Consider the following 20,884-nt stretch of genomic DNA (forward strand, 5'->3'; position numbering starts at 1 on the left):
CACTCATGAGACCTTATTCTGGTTTATAGTGCAGCACTTACACCTCTGAATTCCTTTTGTTTTGTTATATAAATAATGTTCTGAAAATCGGTTGCTTTTCATCTCATCTGTCTACTCCATAATCCCTTTCATAGTACTATGGTTGCAGATAAAGTGTTTGATGAGCAGTCCTCCTCCTCCAACACCCCTCACCATTCTTCCTTGAGTTTTGTAATCACTTCTCTGATTATTTACTAGTTCTGCAAACAGTCAAGCTTTCTCCTTCTAATGTATTTGAATGAAGATTTATTAGTAATATTTTTGAATTTGGAAATTATTATTTGAGCTCTTTTTAGTCTTCATTGTAAGGTTTTTAGATGCAGTTTGCAAGATGTTGTGCTATTGTGGCATTGCTATCTGTTTGTACTATCTTGGCACTGCTTTGGTCTTCTGTCAGGCATTTATTTTTTTACTTTAATAGGTAATGACCTACTGTTAGTCTATGCCAAATTTACTTTTTTCTTTGTGTCTTTTCTGATAGGTAATGTTAATTCTTTCAGTGTATCCATCTGGGTACCCCTGAATGCTACCTGTAAATCTTTTATTCTTTGCTGCCCCAGTTAGCTCCTTTTTATCAAGCTTGCTCATACTTAAGTTCCCTGTTATGAAGTCAAATGTGCTGTAGTGATTTTGAGTCTTTACTTTATCCTGCAGTGATGCTGAATGTAAGTACACTGTGGTTGTTACTTCCGCATGCTACTCTGGACTAAATTATGAATTGCTTTTTCAATCATTTTGAGTTCCTTCATGAAAATCTTGATTTTTGTCTAAAATTTTCATCTTGCTGACAAGCTTCATTGTAATGAATACTATAACTGTCTGAAATAGCTGTGGCTTGCCATTGCTCCTACATTTTCTAACCTCTTAGCATCCCTCGAAATGTTTGTCTGGGGACCCTACCTGCTGCACTGGAAAGCACAGTCACCCAGGTCCCCCTGTTCCTTCTTATCTAGACACTGGTGATGTTTAGCATGTCTATACCACTCCCTGAACTTGTCTCAGTTTTCCTTGTGCAGCATCCAGTAAACAAATCACCACCATAATTCACTTCTTCCTTTCTTGTTATTGGCTTCCCTAATCCCATATACTAGCACAAGGACAAGAATCTGACATGGGACCATTTTCCTCTGCTTCTGCTATTGGATAATTTTTTCCCCTTCTGCTCAATCACTTTTTCATGTATCAGTGAGGTTTCTCTGCCTGTATTGTCCTGCAGTGTCACTGAAGGCCATCTCAGCAGATACCTGCATCTCTTTATCTAGTTCTTCAACAGTTCAGTGCCCTCACTGTCCCCGTTGTAGGCATTTACAGTGAACTTTTCTGTCTCACTGTAGTTGAGGCTCCCATACAACTAAAGTTGTATGTGACTTTCTCAGAAAAGGTCATAAGACAACTTGCCCTCTGTGCTCACTGGGGCATGTAATCATGTATCGTGTTCAGATAGCTTTCCCTTTCAGAGAAGCAGAATATTTACGCTGTGTGACTGCCAGCGCTATTAGCCGGTGCCTGTGTGGGATACAGCCAGTCCTGATTCCAGTCACAGTGTTTCAGTGTAGGAGTGTGTATGAAACACATAAATCAGGGACAGAAATTAAAGTTGTTGACCTGTTGTGCTAAGATATGAAAGAGATTTTCTCCATACTCCATGAGCAGCACAATATATCTGCCTTCTTTGAACAGAAAGCAGACAAGCCATTAAAATTTTTGGCATGTTCCATGGCTTTAATTTATACAAGCGCATGTTTCACTTTGGAATTGAATATGAACAGACTTACATTTGTAGAAAGTCAAGCTCTCCAAACAGTTGAAAATTTCATAAGAGCTGTTATTGTGGTGGCGACAGTGGGAGGGATTTGCAAGCTTGCATTGTGTGTATTCAGTGTATGTCAGAGTTACTATCTGTTCTCTGCTTTGCATCATATCTGCATTATCCCCACAGGATTCTTTAGATACCAGTCTCTTTTCATTAAAACAAGAACAGCCAGTGATTGAGATTCCGGCTTGGCTTATCGCATTTGGAAAGCTAGCATTCTTTCAACAGTAAGATACATCTATACCAGAAAAATAAAGCGTGTTAGAAGATAACTTTCAGCTAGCACAGTATTAAACATGATTTTGCATGTAATTTAGATTAAGACTAAAAGTGTTTATTGCATATTCATTACTCTGTCCATTTACTGTGAGAAATTTGTATTTATTGATGCTGTGATTGCTGTGTACTGGAAGTGGCTCATGGGAGTACTATGGGAGTATTCAGAGGGTTACTCGACTAGTTAGTTAAAGTGTGTTGATTTAGTTAGCACACTTAATGAGTTAATTCTTTTATAGTGGAGCTCATATGTATATTTGGAATAAATAAATTTACTCAATGAATAGAAAAATAATTCCTGACTGCCATTAATCTAGTGCAGCCATCTGCGGGCAGTGGATTTGGAAAAATGAAGTATGAGAAGATGAAGACTAGCAAAGACAAAATCATAAAATCATGGAATTGCTCAGGTTGGAAAAGACCTTAAAGATCACCAAGTCCAACCGTAACCTAACCATATTACCCTAACTAACAACCCTCCACTAAATCATGTCCCTGAGCACCGCATCCAAACAATTTTTAAACACATCAGGGATGGTGTCTCAACCACCTCCCTGGGGAGCCTATTCCAGTGCTTAACAATCCTTTCTGTAAAGATGTTTTTCCTGACATCCAATGTAAACTCCCCCTGGTGCAACTTGAGGCCGTTTCCCCTCATCCTGTTACCAGTGAGAAGAGACCAGCCTTGCTCTTGCTGCAATCACCTTTCAGGTATTGGAAAAGAGCAATAATGCCTCCCCTCTATCTCCTTTTCCCCAGACTAAACAGCCCCAGTTCCTTCAGTCTCTCTACGTAGAGCGTATTCTCCAAACTATTCTTCGCAAGCCTTGTTGCCCTTCTTTAGACCTGCTCCCGCACCTCAATGTCCTTTCTGTACTGAATTGCCCAAAACTGAACTGTACTTGAGGTGAAGCCTCACCAATGCCGAGTACAGGGGCAGGATGACTTTCCTAGTCCTGCTCACCACACTATTCCAGATACAAGCCAGGATGCCATTGGCCTTCTTGGCCACCTGGGCACACTGCTGGCTCATATTCAGCCGACTGTCCATTGGCACACCAAGGTCCCTTTCCATCAGGCAGCTTTCCAGCCACACCTCTCCAAGCCTGTAGGGTTGCCTGGGGTTGTTGTGACCAAGATGCAGGACCCAACACTTGGCCCTAGAACTAAAGACCTGGCCCCACCCGAAAGATCTGTGTCTTCCTCTTCCTACTTCTATTTTTGTTTACTGGTACAATAACTTTTACTTTACCTTACCATTAGTTTAGTTACTTTCATACCCTGTTAATACAACTGTGCTTGAAATTTTCTGTTCTAGCACTTAGATCCCAGCACAAGGGGGTCAAGCCAGGGCTCTAAAATGAAGCATATGCCCATCTCATTTTACGGTACTTTTTTATCCTTCAGTTGTTTACTTGTTTGCTTTAATATTACTATTACTGGTATTGTTATTTTTATTAGTAGTGCTAGTTGTAGCACTTTATCCTTTAAGAATTGTAATATTCTTGCCAATGGCTTTATTTTTGATGAAACAGAATTCATCCCAAACAATTGAATTTTCTTGCCTGAGGACATCAACTTTAGTAACTACAAAGTCACTGGTATGTTATTTAATAGGAAAACGTACAGAAGAATAAAAAATCCAGAACAGAATTAGGGTTATGAAAGTGTGTGAGCTGAATTTTTGCTACTAATTTGGTAATAACTCTGTAAAATCAGAAGTTTTTCTTCCAGTCACTTGCCTAATCAGACTTTTCAAAAAGATGTTGACTATTTTACCTTACTTTCACCTCAGTGGTGATTGCCACACAACTTTGTGATGTTTTACATGAAAGAAGAAAGGATTTTTTTCCCTCTCATTCTTACAAATAATTATTTGGGCTAAATTTTGCTCTCAAGCAGAGTTAATACCTGGAAAATTTCAGTCTAAATGGTGAATGTTTCAGAAGAACATGAAGTAGGAAGAAGCATTAACGAAAGATTATTTTAATAAATTATCTGGTTAGCCCTGACATTGAGTCATGAAAAATACAATGTTGATGAATCTTTGGGATCTTTATCATTTTCAGTGTAATCCAGTGTATTCTGTAAGAATAGAAAGATACATGTATTTTGGAACAGTGATTAAAAAGTGTGGAGGTATTCAATGGATGCTTTTTAGAATTCAAGCAGCTCTGAGAAAGGCACTGTTTTTCTCTGAGCAAATGTGTAGCATTGCGAATGAAGGTAGTTGCATAATTCCATGTATAATTCCACGTAAACCATGGCTTCTGCTACCAGCCTTGGCTCTGTACAGTCTTCAGCACTGCTGTGTGCTTCTGCCTCCTCTGTTTACACATTGGGGGCTGCAGCTCTCTGATCTCAGGAGCCTCAGGGTTTATTTCAGCAATGTATGTGTACTGTGTTGGGTCAGGAATTGGTGGCAAACACTCCCCACAGTGCTGGAAAGTGAAGTCACCATCTCCCTGAAATTGTTGGGATAGATTCTTCTTATGAAAAAAAAATGTCCCAAGCAGATTTTGAGGATTTTCTACATTTTTTTTCATTTACTTCCTTATTCATATCACAGCACATGTGCAGATCAACTGCATGTAGTATGAGCAAACATTACTAGTATAATGCAAACATTATCAGAAATCTGAACATTTTAGAATTCAAAGCAACTTCAGGTGTGAGGAGAAGTAAATGAACCATGGAAAATTTCAGTGGCACTCTGGAGATATCTGAAGAAAGATGTGAAAGAACTGGGAGTAAATAGGTGTGCCACAGTAAAGAGGGCATCTGTATGGTTTGCAGGTGATGGCAGGGTGCTGTGGGGCTGCTGTGGGAGGCAAAGCAGGGCTATCTCATTTTGTATACAGCCAGGTCCAGCAAGCTCCAATGGCCCCACAACTTTATTTCTTACTATTCTACTCTATTTTTAATTGGCAATAAATTAAATTTATAAAAGAGTCACTGAATGGACATTGGCAGTCAGCCAAGATCAAGCCATCACAATAACCAAGAATGGCTTTAATATATACACATTCATCTTTCTGTTCCTCCTTCTTTCCAGTAAGTCACAGATTAAAATTAATGTCAAAATTATCTGAATTCACGTCACTGTAATTAACAGAAGATGGAGAGTCTGCATGAGGGCTAGCAGATTAGGGACTTATTTTTCAAGGCCTCTCTATGGTACAGAGTCTGTTAGAACATGAATATCTTCTACAACTTCTTCATGATATGGAAGTGCACAACACAAACCCAGCATTATTTTAATACTTTGCAAGAAGACTGTCACTGAATAGCCATCTGTTTTCTACTACTTCATACAATTTCTAGAGTGCATAACTCACACGTTTGCTCAGAAACACAGATGTGCATGTGGGTGCAAATCACGGGTATTTTCAGAGGCCAGCATAGCCTCAACACACTGACCAGCTCCTTATTTCCAGTTTTGAGCCAGTTCATCCAGGCACCAGTCAGCCACTTCAACAGCAAAGTGATGCGAAACATTTGTGGTCTTCTCAAGAGAGGTAGAGGGGAATGGTCTTTGGAGCACAGGGTGAATGTGCACTCCTGACTTTTTCCAGAAGCAGTGAGAATAGCCTTAAAGGACAGATGTAAGGAAACTCAGACATTTTTTTTAACAGTTGAATTATTTAGTGCAATGTCTGATTCACCTGGATTTCTGCTGTTTCTAAGAATGTGGCTATGGAATGATTAATTGTTTTAATCTGTTTGAGAAGTTCAGTGAGCACTGTCCTTTAAAAGGTGAGACAGTGAGACAGGACCTATGTTACTGATGCAAATTCTTCTGCTTAAGCAGTTGCTCATGTTAGTCCTCAATCACGTTTAATATGCAGGCCAAAATGATATCTCTAGCCTTGTTTATAAATGAGGATCACTTGGTTTCCTTTTGTCACACAAATCAAGCAAAATTAATTGGTGCGTCTGCTTCTTTTATTGTAGGACATTTTGCATCTTTGTTGTACTGTAAAGGTAATGTGTGTACATTCATCACTTTCTCTTTTCATAGATGCAGACCACAGTCCCATATACAGCTTTAGGTAGTGGCTAACCCTATCCTTGAAGATCTCAGGAAGTAGAAGTCTGCATACTGCAAAGCAGTTGCAAGCTCAGAGCTGAAATGTACTTCCAAAATAAATAATTAAATAATAATAATAATGATAAATATTATCTTATAATAATATATAATAAATATTATTATTATTATTATTATTACAGGAGTTCTTTGTTTAGTTCTGTCTGAATTTAGGCCACAAATGATGCAGCCCCAGAAGGTGACAGCCTTGCTTGCATTGTAGTCACTTTAAATATATCAGTTTCCTTTATTCTTTAAATCTTCATTATATTTAAGCCTTCTGCCCCTTTCCCAACTCACGAATTCATAAGCATTCAGTTTTCAGAGTGAAAGAATGACAACTTAAGATGTATTTTTTTCCATGAAAATTGGGCTCTGTATGAATTTTTGTGTTCCCTGAATTAGGGTAAAAGAACTGGGAAAATTAGGCTTCACTGGAAAAAAAAACAAACAAAAACTTCATTATGTGGAGAGGTTAGAGAATCTACAAGAAGATGGTCAGATTATGTTTGTGTAATTAAACTTTTAAAATAATATGCATCCCCTATGTACTTTAAAGTAGATTCAAATCCAGTGGCTTTTCTTCTGTAAAACTTTTTAATTCTTTTTTTTTTTTTTTTTCCTTTAATGGACATAAATGTTATACTCACATTTTATTTTGAAATACAAAATGATGGACTTAAAATAGCAAATTAATTTGGAGATGTTGGAGCCTTGTCACTCTACAGCTTTGTAGAGGTGCACATAGTGTTGAGCAATCTGTGTTTTAAATTTCTTTTTCCGTTCACAGTAAGCTATATGAGTGAACTGGATTCTGATCTAATGGTAAAGTTCTTCAGTACTGCAGGCATGTACTTAAAGGGGTTGCTATTATAAGCCACTGTACGGAAGCTGTCCCTTTTCTTTAGTGAATTTAGAGAATGTTTACAAATTCTGGCCTTTCTTCTGTTCTTAGACATAACTCCTTTTGATTTGAAAGTGTTTTGCTATAGTAAAACGTTTGGAATTTGGAGTACTGACTTCAAAGGACTCACTTCAGCAAGATAAGAGCAGGATAACTTTAAGAAATAAGTCCTGGTAGTAAGAATAAGTTTTTTTTTTTACTTTCTTCCTAAAATGCTAAGCTGGTATCCAGTATATACCAGTGTTTGAAAGCCACGAGTTTTAACGAACCCATCAGGAGATGAATTGCTAATAAGGTGTAATTTGATGGGGGAAGGTTGATGGCATATGCAAGAAGAAAAAAGCCACATAGCTGCAGAGAAGTAACTTATTAATGGTTGCACTGGGTATCCTGTTGAATAAGCTTTATTGATCGTGCTTTTGTAGTTATATCTACTGAACTTTCAGATTCTTGGAGAAAAATACAAAAGTACGGTATTCTGCCAATGTAGCAATCAATGGGTTTCTAAGCCAATAAAAATGAAAAAGAGTCTTCAGGAGGATGAGCTATCACACAGCTAGTTCTGAAAATAAATTTCTTCTATTAAGTTCCCTGTGTGGGATGGTTACTACAATTAATGTATGTTGGTGGAAAAGATACTTTCCTTGATACTTAAGTGCTCCTTCAGTTTAACTTTCTTGAAGTAAACTGAAATTGAGCTTTCTGTTATGAGTTTTGAAAATCTGAATCCCTTCCAATTTATTTCATGGATACAAGAGTTGCTCATCCAGGTTCTTTGCCATCTGTTACATCAGTGGTTTTGTTTCACACTTTGAGATCTTACATGCTGACTTTCTCCTATACAACTTGTAGGAAAGTGCCAGCAAAGGCAATTGCGTTGTTCAAATGTGCAGACATGGATTTCTCTGGAGATCCAACATGGTTTCTATTTTTAACAAATATTTGTTTGTTTTCTACTTGAAAAACTGCAAAGAAGGAGTGCAAGTAGAAACTCTCCCAAATCTCTGTCATTAATGAATAATCTATGAACTCTTCAATGCTGCTTTTCTCAGTGCTTGATACATTCATCTAGACATCCGTTTTTAATGAACTGTTTTGTCTTGCTTTTTTCATGATCCTCTGATGCTAATAGATCCTGCAAGTAATAACACATGCAGAATTCTTAATCTGAGCATCAGGCATTACATCACACAGATTCTGATAATTTTCCTTGCTCCAAATAGATATCAGAGTGAAAACTTGCAAAAACCTTCAGGTGTTCACCTGTGATAGTGTGGGTGTCAGTGCATAGCAAATAATAACTGAGCAACATTGACATTCACTGAACATTTATCATTTGTTTACTGAGTTTCACTTTGTAAATATTTATAGTCATCTACTTAATGATTAATAGACTATTTAATTCATTGTTAATCTATTGTTACAGATGATTTCTTGGTCTGTCAGAGAACAGGTTATGTGTAGTGTTTTCTACAGATGTGCACACGACAATTTATAACAAATTTATCAGGTTTTAAAATAACTTTATCATCTCTGAGAATTTAATTTTTCTTTGAAATGTGACTTATCAGTTTATTTTTTAAAATACAACTATTAAGTAATGATTTTTTCTTATTATTATTCTTGACTATTAAACTGACTGCGGAGATTATCCACTGAAGAAACTGAAAGCATGCTAAATGTCCTGCCTTCCCCACCAGAGGGATTTTGATGGACTGAGCTTTTTGCTGGTTGGCAGTAAACTAAGTCAAATAAAATTCTCCAACTCTATAATGTTTTGCCTGTGATATACTCTCTAGAGTAGCACAAAATTATCCCGTTTTCTTTGGATCTTGATGGTTGGGATTTTTAGGCTGAGTTTAAAACAATTGAGTAGTGTCCTACAACTGTTCAGTGCTGAAATATATGAGGACAGCTTGAGGGGAAAAAATAAAGAAATTGTTAAGATATTTCAGCAACTGCTTGCTTTTCTGAGATTCCTAGTGAGTATGGAATGAGGCAAACAAACTCTCTCCATTTTTTTCTAAGTGACTGTTAGTTCCTTCTGCATTCATGTCCAGTTATTGCTCATTTTGATATGAAGACTAGTCTTCTAGAAATTTGAGTTGAAATGAGCCACTCAATTCCCACAGCTAATACCAAGTTAGCCAATGTCACAAACTTTCACTGATTAATGTCTTGAATGAGGTTTAACTGGAGGTGAAAAGCCCCTTGCATCATTGATGTTCCTCCAGACAATTCACTTATCTCAAAAAAGGAGAAAAATTCAGCCATTTTTGTAGCCTCACTGTTATCCCAAATCATCATGATGAAGTTGTGATTTGAAGTCCTCCTTTTCTGTCTACTCCTTTTCTGCAATTGGAGTAAATGATGCTCTCTGGAAGACCTTTTCATATTCTGAGCAGATACTTGCTGGTCCTGGTACTCTGTAGATTGCCTTCCTCAGCCTTGCTTTCTGTGTAATTTAACAAAGCAGCTACACTCCAGTGATTTTTCTAGTAGCTGTAGATTCAAGTTCTCCTGTTGCTCCTGTTGTAATAAGTGTTGTAATAAGCATCTTTTGTTCTTTGTGTTTAATGAGAATTTTTCTCATTCTGCTTTTTTTTTTTTTTTTTTTTTTTTCTTGCCTCTCACTCTCATACAGTATGTAGTAAAGACTCAGATATACGGCTGTTTTACTTTTAATTCCTCCCCATATTCTTGCAATGTTGTGTCTCTTAGATTATCTTTTTTGATTATCTTTTTTTTTTTTCTTTTCCCAATTTAAGTATAATTGCTTTAAGCATAACCAAAATTTAAGTTAGTTTCTTCTTTCCTTGAGTGAATAGTCAGTTGTGTTGCCAACAACCTTACTGCCAACTCCTTGGAGATTTGGTGACTGTTTTCTTTTTGTGTTCTGTTTTGCCCATCCATTTCCTAAATATCTTGTATATCTGTGTACTGTTTTTTCAAAATCAGCTTTATAGTCTATTGATTTCAAAAGAAGGTTGTAGAGAATCTCATGTATTCAATGCTTTGATGTTGAACCATTTGTTTCATTACTGACTTTTCATTGCACAGGCTGTGTGATCTGGTTCTTCTTACATTACTTCTACTGTTCCTCAGTGTTCATCTTTCTCTCTGATTTTGTCTCTGTAAAATGTTCTTACTCCAATTTAATTGCATATATGGACATACATTCATTCTTCAAGTTTGTTTCTTTACTAAGATGCTATTTTTAGCCTAGATATTTTTATTATTGTAAATCAGAGTTATTGTGAATTTTGAGTGGCAGAAATATAGATGAGGATTGATACTAAAATAATTGAGTCTTCTATTAGTATTGACCGAAGGTGAAACTTTGTGAATAAATAAATGGCAAATAAAAGTCATGATATATTTTTTACTCTCTTTGTAATGAGACATGGTGAAAAAAACTATATACATGCATATAAAATAGAATGATTTCTTTTTTGTAGTCTCAATTATGTGATATGATGTTCAGCCATTTAAAACAATGTCACTTAGAAGGTGTTATAAATTTCATCCTCCACCATATCTCTCAGGTTCATCTGCTTGCTGTAGTAAACTTATATCTAGAAGCTATAATCCAGCTGTCTTTGACATCCCAGGGACAAGATATATTGTGTTGGCTGTGCCTCTGAGAAATTATTTCGGGAAGGATTTTGGTTTGTAACAGAGCCTTCTGAAGTGCCCTAACTTCCTTGACTGTCTGAGGTTGCTTGCTGGCATACTTCTTTATCCCTCATCCCAGACAAGCATGACTTAACAGCAGTTTAGTATGGGCCAAGATGTCACACTAAGTAGCACCCGCTTCTCTTTTGCCATCTGCAGCAATGAGCAGATGAACAAGAAAATAATATATATTCCTGTATTCAAGGTCTGCATTGAAATCTTCCTTTTCTGAAATTCCTGTGCTAGGAGAATTTTTCCCCCCCATTTATTGTGGTGTTTAACCTAGGGGGCTAGGGAGTATAAAATTGCATTGAAATATCTTTCCCTTTCCTGAAATAATCTTGACATTTTTGATCAGCACTTAAAAGTTTACAAGACAATTTGTTAAAAAATGAAATGTTGCTTTCAAAAGGTCTCGAAGCCTACTAAAATCAATCTTATTTGCCAAAAAGCTTTGAGAGCTTTAAAACTCAGTATGCTAACACAGATGTTAATCTTAAAAGGTTCACATATAATTTATTCAATATATTAAATTTGCTATATTTAGTATAATTTCAGAATGTACATTAAAAATATGGTACAAAATTTCATTTCTACCTGCTGAGTGGCTGCCAAGACTGAAAAAGCAAGAACATTTTGTTGTTTTACCCCTTCAGCAGAATACAGCATTCAAATTTTAAATGTCCATAAAAAACATAAAAGCCTCAAAATGCCAAAATGGAACATTCAAAACTTTGAAAGTCACAGTGTAATACCTTTTTATTAGTAACTCTCTGGAAGCAGGACTGAAACTATTGGATTTGAGAATATTCAAATTCTGAGTTGCTGAATTCTGTTTCGGAACTGCAGTTTCCTCTATAAACATTTTTCTGTTAAGTGTAAACCAAGTGAACATTTTGTGACATTTAATAGTCCTTGCAAAACACAAACAGGGAATGCACAGATGGGTGGCTGAATGACATTTAGTAGAAGTCCAATCTTGTGCAGAAGCTAGTGTCATTAAAGTTAACGTAGTAGCCATCCACTGTGAGGTTCTGAGAGTCTTAGCAACACTAAATTTTATTGTATAAATTCTGACAAAATTTTCAGCAACTATTTATTTGTGTAGTCAACAAAGTAAGGTAGTTAAAAATTTAGCTTAAATATCTGTATCTCTCTTCACTTTTTTATGTACTTCGGACTGTTGTATTTGAAAGAAAATTCAGTTGACATCAGCTTTGTTCTTGAAGCCATATAAAGTTTCATATATTGTGTGGGTTAAAGATGAAATTATATACCTATCATGGGAGCCCAGTTTTTATTTAAAATCAAATCCTAGAAAATTCTAGCATAAATGGATATTCATTTTCATCTATTTCACACTGCTCACTTTTTTAAGAAACCGTAATGTACTAACTGTGGATGAACAGTAAAAACTGAGCAAATGAATGCACACATTTTATTTCCAGGAAAATTGGCTGCTGTATTCAGTATCTGCTGGGAAGATACTGCAACAAATGTAATCTATTAGTAAATTTGTCCATACGGTGTTGTTCTTGTTTAAGCTGCTGGCCTATTACTTGATAGGAGAGCCTAACCAGGCTGCCTTTAGTGCATATAAAACAATTTTTCTTTTATGATGAGACATATCTGTGCTAAAGAGAAGTCCCTTTTTAGTACAGTCCCCAAGCATTTTCACAGTGGACAGCCACTCTTGAAAGCTGATTGTTTATCAGGTTGGCAAGACAGACAGCTCCAGCAGTAAGGGCTGCAAGGTCACGGCTCTGTGGAAAGCAAGGAAAATGGTTTGCCTGAAGAATGGGGAGGTATAAATCTTTTGTAAGTGGCTTTTCATATTTGCTGGAAGCAGGGATGTCATTATACCAAAGCATGCCTTAAAATTTCTGGTGACCATCAAAACCACTTCTAACACTGCGGTTGCTAATTTGCTGCTAAATGTCTTCTTGGTATACTCCTCTGTGGCTACATTCTCCTAGCATTTACTATTCTGACACTTTATGGTCTCTTTAAATTCAGCTTTTGGACTCTAGTATCCATGTTCATTGCGATATAATTATGCAGGCTGCAAGACACCCTTGCCAAACAAATCACAACTTTTTGAAGCCATTCCATTGCTGGACTGATGCAAACAATAAGGCGATATTACTCATGTTTGTTGACATATATTGTTATGATTATTGCCATTATAACTCAACTCCCCAAAGTATTGTTTAAATACATGATATAAGAGATGAAAGCAAACAGATAGTGAAAAAGAAAAAAGGAAATCTCATGTAGTTGTTATTTTTTGGCATCACATAATTAAACCATCTTCTTTAATGTTATTTTTGCCAGTATCTAATTAGCAGAGCCATCTGCCTAAGAAGTGCTGGACCATCTGTCTGGAATACTGTTCTGTTCATTTTTTGGTTCTTGACTAATTAACTTCTTTCACTATGAAATATAGCAGTACATTTTGTTTCTATGCTTTGAAAAAGTTCAGATATATAATTGTGTGTGCACCTGTATACATGTATATGTTATGTGTGTCTATGTAGCTATATAAATATAGTTACACCAGGAGATCTGTGTATGCGTCTTCTGCTAATGAAGGTGAAAGACATATGGTTGTTTATGATTTATAAATATAACTAATAGATAAATCACTTTATGCGTTCAAAGTGACCAGTCCTTGTTTTGATTATATTCATCCTTTCCAAGTTTCCTTTTTGCATTTAGTATATTTGTAGAAAGTGGATACATTAGATTTAATTATTTATCCTTTTGATTTTTTTTCCTCCTTTTATGTTTGGTTTTGTTTGTTTGTTTGTTTTTGTTTATTTATTTTTCTGGAAAATTATAAAATAATTTAGGTTGGAAAGGAGTTAGATTTGATGCTCTCTATAGGTTCCTTCCAGCTTGGGATACTCTATGATTCTATGACTTAATTTCTTGCCAGAGAACTCAGGAAGCTGTTGTATGTTGGATACAAAGAAAACAAATTGAAAATTAGTTATTAACTGGGAAGCAAACTTATTATTCACTGTCTCCTCATTTTCTTTAATGCTGTTTTAGTATTCTTCTAGGGTATTCAAATCAATCACTTTGATTTCTAATTTGAACTAATTTCTTTACATTTATTTGGTTTGTCCTTTGAAAATATGATTGTTTGACTTTTAAACAAGTCTCTGTCATTCACCCAAGTGGAGAAGTTATTGAAATACATTTGTTGAATATGATTTTTTTAATACTCTAACTTTTAACTTAAGATTGATGTGTTCTGCATATATATATTTCTTCTTTTTTGAAGATAATAGTTACTTTACATAGATAACTTGTGTTGGAATGTGTTTGTTCTCTGGAATTTCTCCCCTCCTACTCCCCTTGAAAATGTTAGGAGGGAACTCATCCGAAGATTTTAAAGTGTTTTCCTTGCATTGATGGCATAATGTTCAAAACTGATCTTTTACAAAAAGATACCTGCAACTGTTTTCCAGCTGTTCTACAGTTCGCTTCAAATTTAGACTTCAAGTGTGCACGAAAGCCATTTTTTTCTGCACAGTCTGATTTTATGCCAAATATATTTGGAACTTTGGCTTTATTTTTTATTTTTTATTTTTTAAATGAAGTAAACAATCCATTTGACAATCAACTGTGACTCCCTTGTCTGATTCTGTGTCAGGTTCAGTCTTTAGGGCTGGTCACACAATCGGAGTTTGGCAGGGCTAAAAATCTCACAGCAAGCTCTTTGAACAGCTCTACAGGTGACTGTCAGATAATTAAGATTTGTTTGTGTACAATAGATTGGAGAAGACATTACATTTGTGGAGGCACTTGAAAGCATGTATTTGATAGCAGAGTTTATGAAAGCTATCCAGCTGTAATTATATCACTTCCCTATTGGGGCAGAACAATGTGTTAGGATCATAGAATCATAAAATCCTTAGAGTTGGAAGGGACCTTTACAGATCATCTGATCCAACTCCTCTGCAAAGAGCAGGGACACCCTACAGCTAGATCAAGGTTCTCAGAACACCTTCCATCCTGACCTTAAATGTCTCCAAGGATGGGACATCCACCACATCTCTGGGCAGCCTGTGCCAGTGCTTCACCGACTTCACTGTAATTTTTTTTTTTCCTTAAGTCCATTCTAAATCTACCCTCTTTATGTTTGAATGTGTTTGAGCCTTATGAGCTACCCTTTAACATGTGTACGTATGTTTCCCATGAAAATGCTCACCAGTAGCTAATGTGCTACCATCTTTAGTTTCTTAGGTCTTAATATTCAGCTATATTCTGTCTTATATATATTCAACTATATTCGGTCTATAACTTAATATTCAACTAATATTCGGTCTTAATATTCAAATCCTTGTTCTCTCCTTCCCCAGAGCAAAAAAGAGTTTGAATGTCTATAATATAGTTTAGAGCACTTTTTTACCTGCTAAGTAGAATTACAATATTAATTAAAAACAATACACAGAACACAGGAGGTCATATTTTGCTATATGAAAATTGGAAAAACTTTTTAAGTCACATAAGAAAGAATTGCTCCAAACAGGATAAAATTTAGGTATTTAATTTGTGATAGAGGATATAATAATAATCACTGTATGCATATCTTATTCTCTGCACTTCTTATCTCAATGCTGTGAAAATATTAGCAAATGTTGCCAAGTAGAAGATGTCATTTTGGTACAAGCAATGGATAACAGTGACATTTCTAAGTAAACCTGGTTTTGTGCTTGTTCTCTAAAATACAGCAATCTGTATGTGTCAGTCTACTCTTTCAGAATTTAAAGTCTTTATCTTCAACTGACAAAAATCACATTGTTATTATTCTGTTGGAAGGTTTTGTTTTATCTTTATGTTTTAAAGATTCAGGGCACATTTTTCTCCTTTTTTTCTCCCACATTGAAATGACATTTAACTTGACAAATTTCCACCAGTTTCCCCCCTGTGTATTACTAGTAGACTTTGTTGAATAACTGAATTTCAATTTAATGAGAAACTTCCCCAGATTTCCTGAAGATTTAGAAGAAGTACTTCTTTTATATACATATAAATCCATATGTATGTATGTATATATAAGTGGTTGCCTATACATGCTCTTTTTGTTTAATCTATAATAGGGCATATGTATGTGTTATTGAAAATTTATAAGAACCTTGGGGACCAACCTATAAGACTCTGAACTACCCAGCCTTCTTTGAGTGTCTTTGTAATACACTTCATTTGCAGCCTGCCCTCTTATTGTCTCCTCCAGCAGCAAAACTCAGAGTTATGGTACTATGAAGTTTACTTGATGTTAGTGATGGCTCATGGCTTTGTCACCAGTGTGTCTATACTTACTTACTTAGTTACTTCTTCATCTCAGTGCTGGGGAAGACCATGGAGCAGATGCTCTTACAAGCTATGTTAAGACAAATATAAGAGAGGGAGGTGATATGGGAAAGCCAGCGTGGCTTCATGAAGGGCAGGTCCTGCCTGACCAACCTCATCACTTTTTATGATGGCATAACTGCATCTGTGTACGAGGGAAGAGCCACTGGTGGAATTAAAATGAAACCCAGGACAGGCTGCGAGAGCTGGGGCTCTTCAGCCTGCAGAAGAGAAGACTGTGAGGTGATCTGATAGCAGCCTTTCAGTCTCTAAAGGGAGTCTGTAAGAAAGAAGGGGACAGACTCTTTAGCAGGTCTGTTATGATAGGACAAACTAGAAGGTAGGTTTCAAAGTAAAAGGAAGATTTAGGTTGGGTATAAGAAAAGTTTAGTTTTGTGAGGGTTGTGAGGTGCTGAACAGGATGCCCAGAGAGGTGATGGTTGCCCCATTCTTGGAGACATTCAAGGTCAGTCTGGATGGGGCTCTGAGCAACCTGATCCAGCTGTAGGTGTCTGTTCATTGCAGGGGAGTTGGACTAGGTGATGTTTAAGAGCACCTTCAAAGTGTGAAAAGGCAATGAGACTCTACAATTCTATGATCCTGTAGAATTGTATTGCTCTTTTGATGTATACTGTCATGAAGAGAGTTTTCCCACAAGGTTTCCCATTCAGTTAGAAATCATATGTATTGTTATATAGTTATATAGTTTATTCTGTTTGGGTTCCTGTATTTGCTGTTAACTATTTTACTGATACATATAATTTAGTGTTATATGTTTAGTACTGTTATCTAAATCTGTGCATCCAATGGATGTCAGAGAGGAAATTTTTCTTTCAGTTGTGTCAATAATGACATCAGTGGTTTTGTGATGTGCTTGTGGAAATACCTTGTATACTTTTCTCAGATTTAATGGAAAATTTGAAGAACTGTCCCTTTTGGCTTTTGAGTGTCTTTTCCAAAACAGTTCCTGAGAGGTGTGCTTAATTTGTTTGATTTATGACATAGTATAATTTTCACATTTGATATCTTTTGCCTTAAAATTAGACTTTTACCAAGGTCTTAGCCAACAGAAAGCTGGATTTTTTGCCACTGAAAATTGATTTATTGATAAATGTTTTATCTTGAATCCAATTTTTTTGTCTTCTTTCTTCCTGCTGTTCATGCTTAGCATATTCTTCTCAGTTCAGTTTTGGCAAGAACATTCCTTCAGATGTTATTTTAAAGCAACTGTATTCCTTTATGTCTTTCTGTCTTGACCTCCTACTTGTAACTCTTGCCTTTCTCCAGGCATTTCAACTTTCTGTGTTGTTTAGATATAATGAATTAATTATCAGATATTTGTATTTAGTGCCATGTAACATGCAAATTTAATGTGTCCTACTGGGTTGAGGAACTTAACACTGCTCACCCAAGAGCAATCTTATAGTATTTGGAGCCATTATAGAGATGAACTGCTTTTTGCATTATACAACCAAAAGGGCCAAGTAATTAATGGTTTTTGTTTGCTTGTTTATTTTTAATGTTATATAGTATAAGATGCAATAGATTATAAATGCTAGGGTCATCATTCACAAGTGTGGTTTCCTAGAAGTTTTCAATGTATTCTCCAATATGCTGTGATCATTTATCTGCAAAAGTGTGTGCTTTAAATGGGAAGGCTGGGAGCTGAGGAAGAGAAGTAATGGCATTAGTTTTACAAGTCTTTATTTTCTGAAATAAAATAAAAACAACAAAGCTTGTTCTTGGGCTTGTTGAAAAGCAAATAAAAAAGTACTGCATAGTATACCATGAAGGCATATTTCCCCTTTGTTTAAATAGGCTTTCACCCTATTAATTTTTATTTATTGTAGAGTGTACTTTCTGTCAATATAGTCTCCATTGAAAGACAGGTACAAAAGATCACTTAATATTAAGTCTGAATAAATTATCTTCCATTATTTTCTGGTAAAGAAAATTGGAAAAAAAACAAAACAAAACAAAACAAAACCTGTGGTTTCAACAATTAAGCAGCAGTGTTTAGTTTAGTAATCTCATTTCTTCCTGGTAAAATGTAAAATGCTTTGTGACATTTTTATCAAGAGAACAGGTGGATGTGCGTTGTTGATGTGAAAGCAAGCATAGAGATTTAAAATGCACTCTGACTGCACAGCATACACAGGCATTCAAATGTGTGCATGTATTAGCACATACACACCAAGCCCAGGATCTGCTCCACTGAGCGGTAGAGTTTGTAAGTCATAGCTGTTGAATGTTAAATATGTAAATAATTGGAATTAACTCAGGCAGTGAAAGAGCCATAATGCAGCCTAGACTTAAATTCCTGACATAAGTCTGTTGAAGCAGAAGGTTCAAAAATTAGGACAAATCACTTCTGCTTTGTGGTGCTCCATTTCACTGTTCTGTGGATGTCTGCTTGTTGCTCTTTTCCTTAAACTGAAGTTTTAGCTCCTCCAATTACTGCTACAGTCACACCTTGAAAAAATAAAATATCCATTTCATGCTTGAGAGAAAATCTGCAAAAACAGCAGCAGTGCACCCTTTCTGACACAGAAGGTCTCTCAGCAGAGCTGACCTCAGCATGATGCCATCCACCTCTGCTTGGGAGGAAGAGTCAGCCCTTCCCTGTGCTAAGCTGAGTAAGACTGATACAAAAGGGGCTAAACAGCATCAAATGTGATTGTGGTTATTTCTGCTATAGCTGTAGGTATCGTGAATCATGGGAAAAGCCAGTTTCACTTTGGCTTAAAAAACTGAAAAACCACTAAGAGCAGAACTACATTTCTAAGGAGAAAAAGCTTATAAGATGATTATGGCTAGAACCACCCATGGTTACTTGTCAGTATACCTCAAGCATAGGCTTAGATAACTGAGTTGTATATTTCTGTATTCCCTGCATTTCTAACTAATTTCTGTTGTTTTCAGGCAGTGGAGTGGCAATGTGATGAAGCTACTAAAAGAGCCTGCTACAGTAAAGGAAAATCAAAGGTAAGCATGAGACCGTTCTGCTTTAACAAAATTTGTATTTTAATAGCTGGTATAATTCAATGTATGAATATCTGCCTTATGCAGTTGTTATGTCTCCCATTTCTTTCTGATGAGACTTGTAGAAAAAAAGTATGACACTGATGTATGAGCAAAGAAATAAAGAACAATATAGGGAGGCGTGGAGTGCGAGCTACAGTGAGTGCTGTGATGAAATGATAAAAATAACTGAGTTTCTAACAATTCATTGTATTGATTCTATAATATATTGTGTGTAATGACCTGTGTTTTCACATCATACTCAGTGCTGTAAATTTCAAATAACTCTCTATGTGCTTTGGAAAGTCTTCAGTTTATGAGGGCTGCTCTGAAAGTAATGCCTCCTATTTTATCAATTTGACCTATGATATTACAGGCACTTGTTGGTGTTATGGCAGTAGTGGCTGAATCTTTGCTACAAAATTCCACTGTGAGTTGTTGCTGCATGACAGATGGCAGCAGAGGGGCAGTCTGACAAAATGGTGTATGACATGGACGTGCAGATGATGCAAAGGTGTGCCACCAAAGTTCTCCATGTGGAAAAATCACACTCTCTGACATTCTTGCTGAATGTTTATGGAGGACAAACAGTGGATGTGAACACAGTGAGGAAGTAGATCGTGTGTTTCAGCAGTAGTGACAGTGATATCAAAGACAAGCCATGCTCTGTGCACAACTATCACATCACAAGATGTTGAGTGCCTCAGTGAGCTTATCCACACAAATTAGCAGACTACAATCAGAGAATGTGCAGAGCTGAATAGTGGCTTCAATGCAATGGAAACGATGGTGGCAAGACAGTTAAAAGGCAAGGGAAAAACAGAAGTACATCAAGAGCAGTAACAGCAGAAGAATGTGCTTATTTTCAGAACTCACATTTGGTAGAACATATCAGCCTATGAGATTAATTGGCAAAAGTCATAAAGAAGCATAACAAGACAAAAACTCCCAACAAAGCAAAACATCCCAATCCCACAAGCTTGAAGAATGTATTCAAAATGTTCATATCCTCTAGCTTTCTAGTAAAGAATGGATCTGCATGGTAATGTGTTTATAATCAGTGACCTGTAACTTCTCCCATCAAGCAATATATTTCATTTCCAGCTTCTCTTAGTAAGGTTTGGAAAATAATGTTGCATTGTAGCCTTTGTGCATCCATTTTCTCTTCAGTTTGAAGAAGAAAAATGGTCTCACAACTGGAGCGTGGCCAATGCTATACCATGAGGATAGAAATAGAATTGCCAGGAAATAAAAAAAAAAGTGGGTATAGGGAATATGCAGTGTAAATCTTCATGCATGGAAGATTATTGTCTGTACAGAAGATCATCTTTCTCTGTAGATATGAGTTTATAACATTGAGAAGAGGCGCTAGAGATGGTATTGCTTTTTTATTATACTCCTTTCCCTTTTTTGTCATCCCAGTCTTGGAAACATGTATTTAGAAGCTGCTGATAACTAGCCATTAACACGTGAGATTTACTAGGTCTGTGTGGCAGTTATTAATAGCTAGAGAAAAGGAACAGGCAAGATTTTATTTAAAAATTTCTAACTTGTATGAAGGCTTTCATGGCAGAAATAGATGATAGATGAGGATGCAGCTTACTTGTTAGCTCATGGAGAGAAAAGTAAGAACTTTGGGGACCTCATATTTTAAGCATATGTTTGATTTTGTGAGTTGTTATTTCTACACATAATTTTTGTGTTTTCT

General features: G+C 36.2%; 1 protein-coding gene across 10 annotated transcripts in view; it reads left to right on the plus strand.

The window, feature by feature from the left end:
• Positions 1-20,884, plus strand: part of SEMA5A (semaphorin 5A) — a 318,800-nt gene that overhangs the window by 159,228 nt on the left and 138,688 nt on the right. For all 10 annotated transcript variants that reach the window (XM_032442465.2, XM_015854392.3, XM_015854395.3 and 7 more), the window contains one exon: positions 19,078-19,140. In XM_032442465.2, coding sequence (XP_032298356.2) covers positions 19,078-19,140 — 63 coding nt within the window. The remainder of the gene's footprint in view (positions 1-19,077; positions 19,141-20,884) is intronic.

Source organism: Coturnix japonica, chromosome 2 (genome assembly GCF_054131305.1).
Source record: "Coturnix japonica strain WE chromosome 2, WE-NBRP24, whole genome shotgun sequence".
NCBI lineage: Eukaryota > Metazoa > Chordata > Aves > Galliformes > Phasianidae > Coturnix > Coturnix japonica.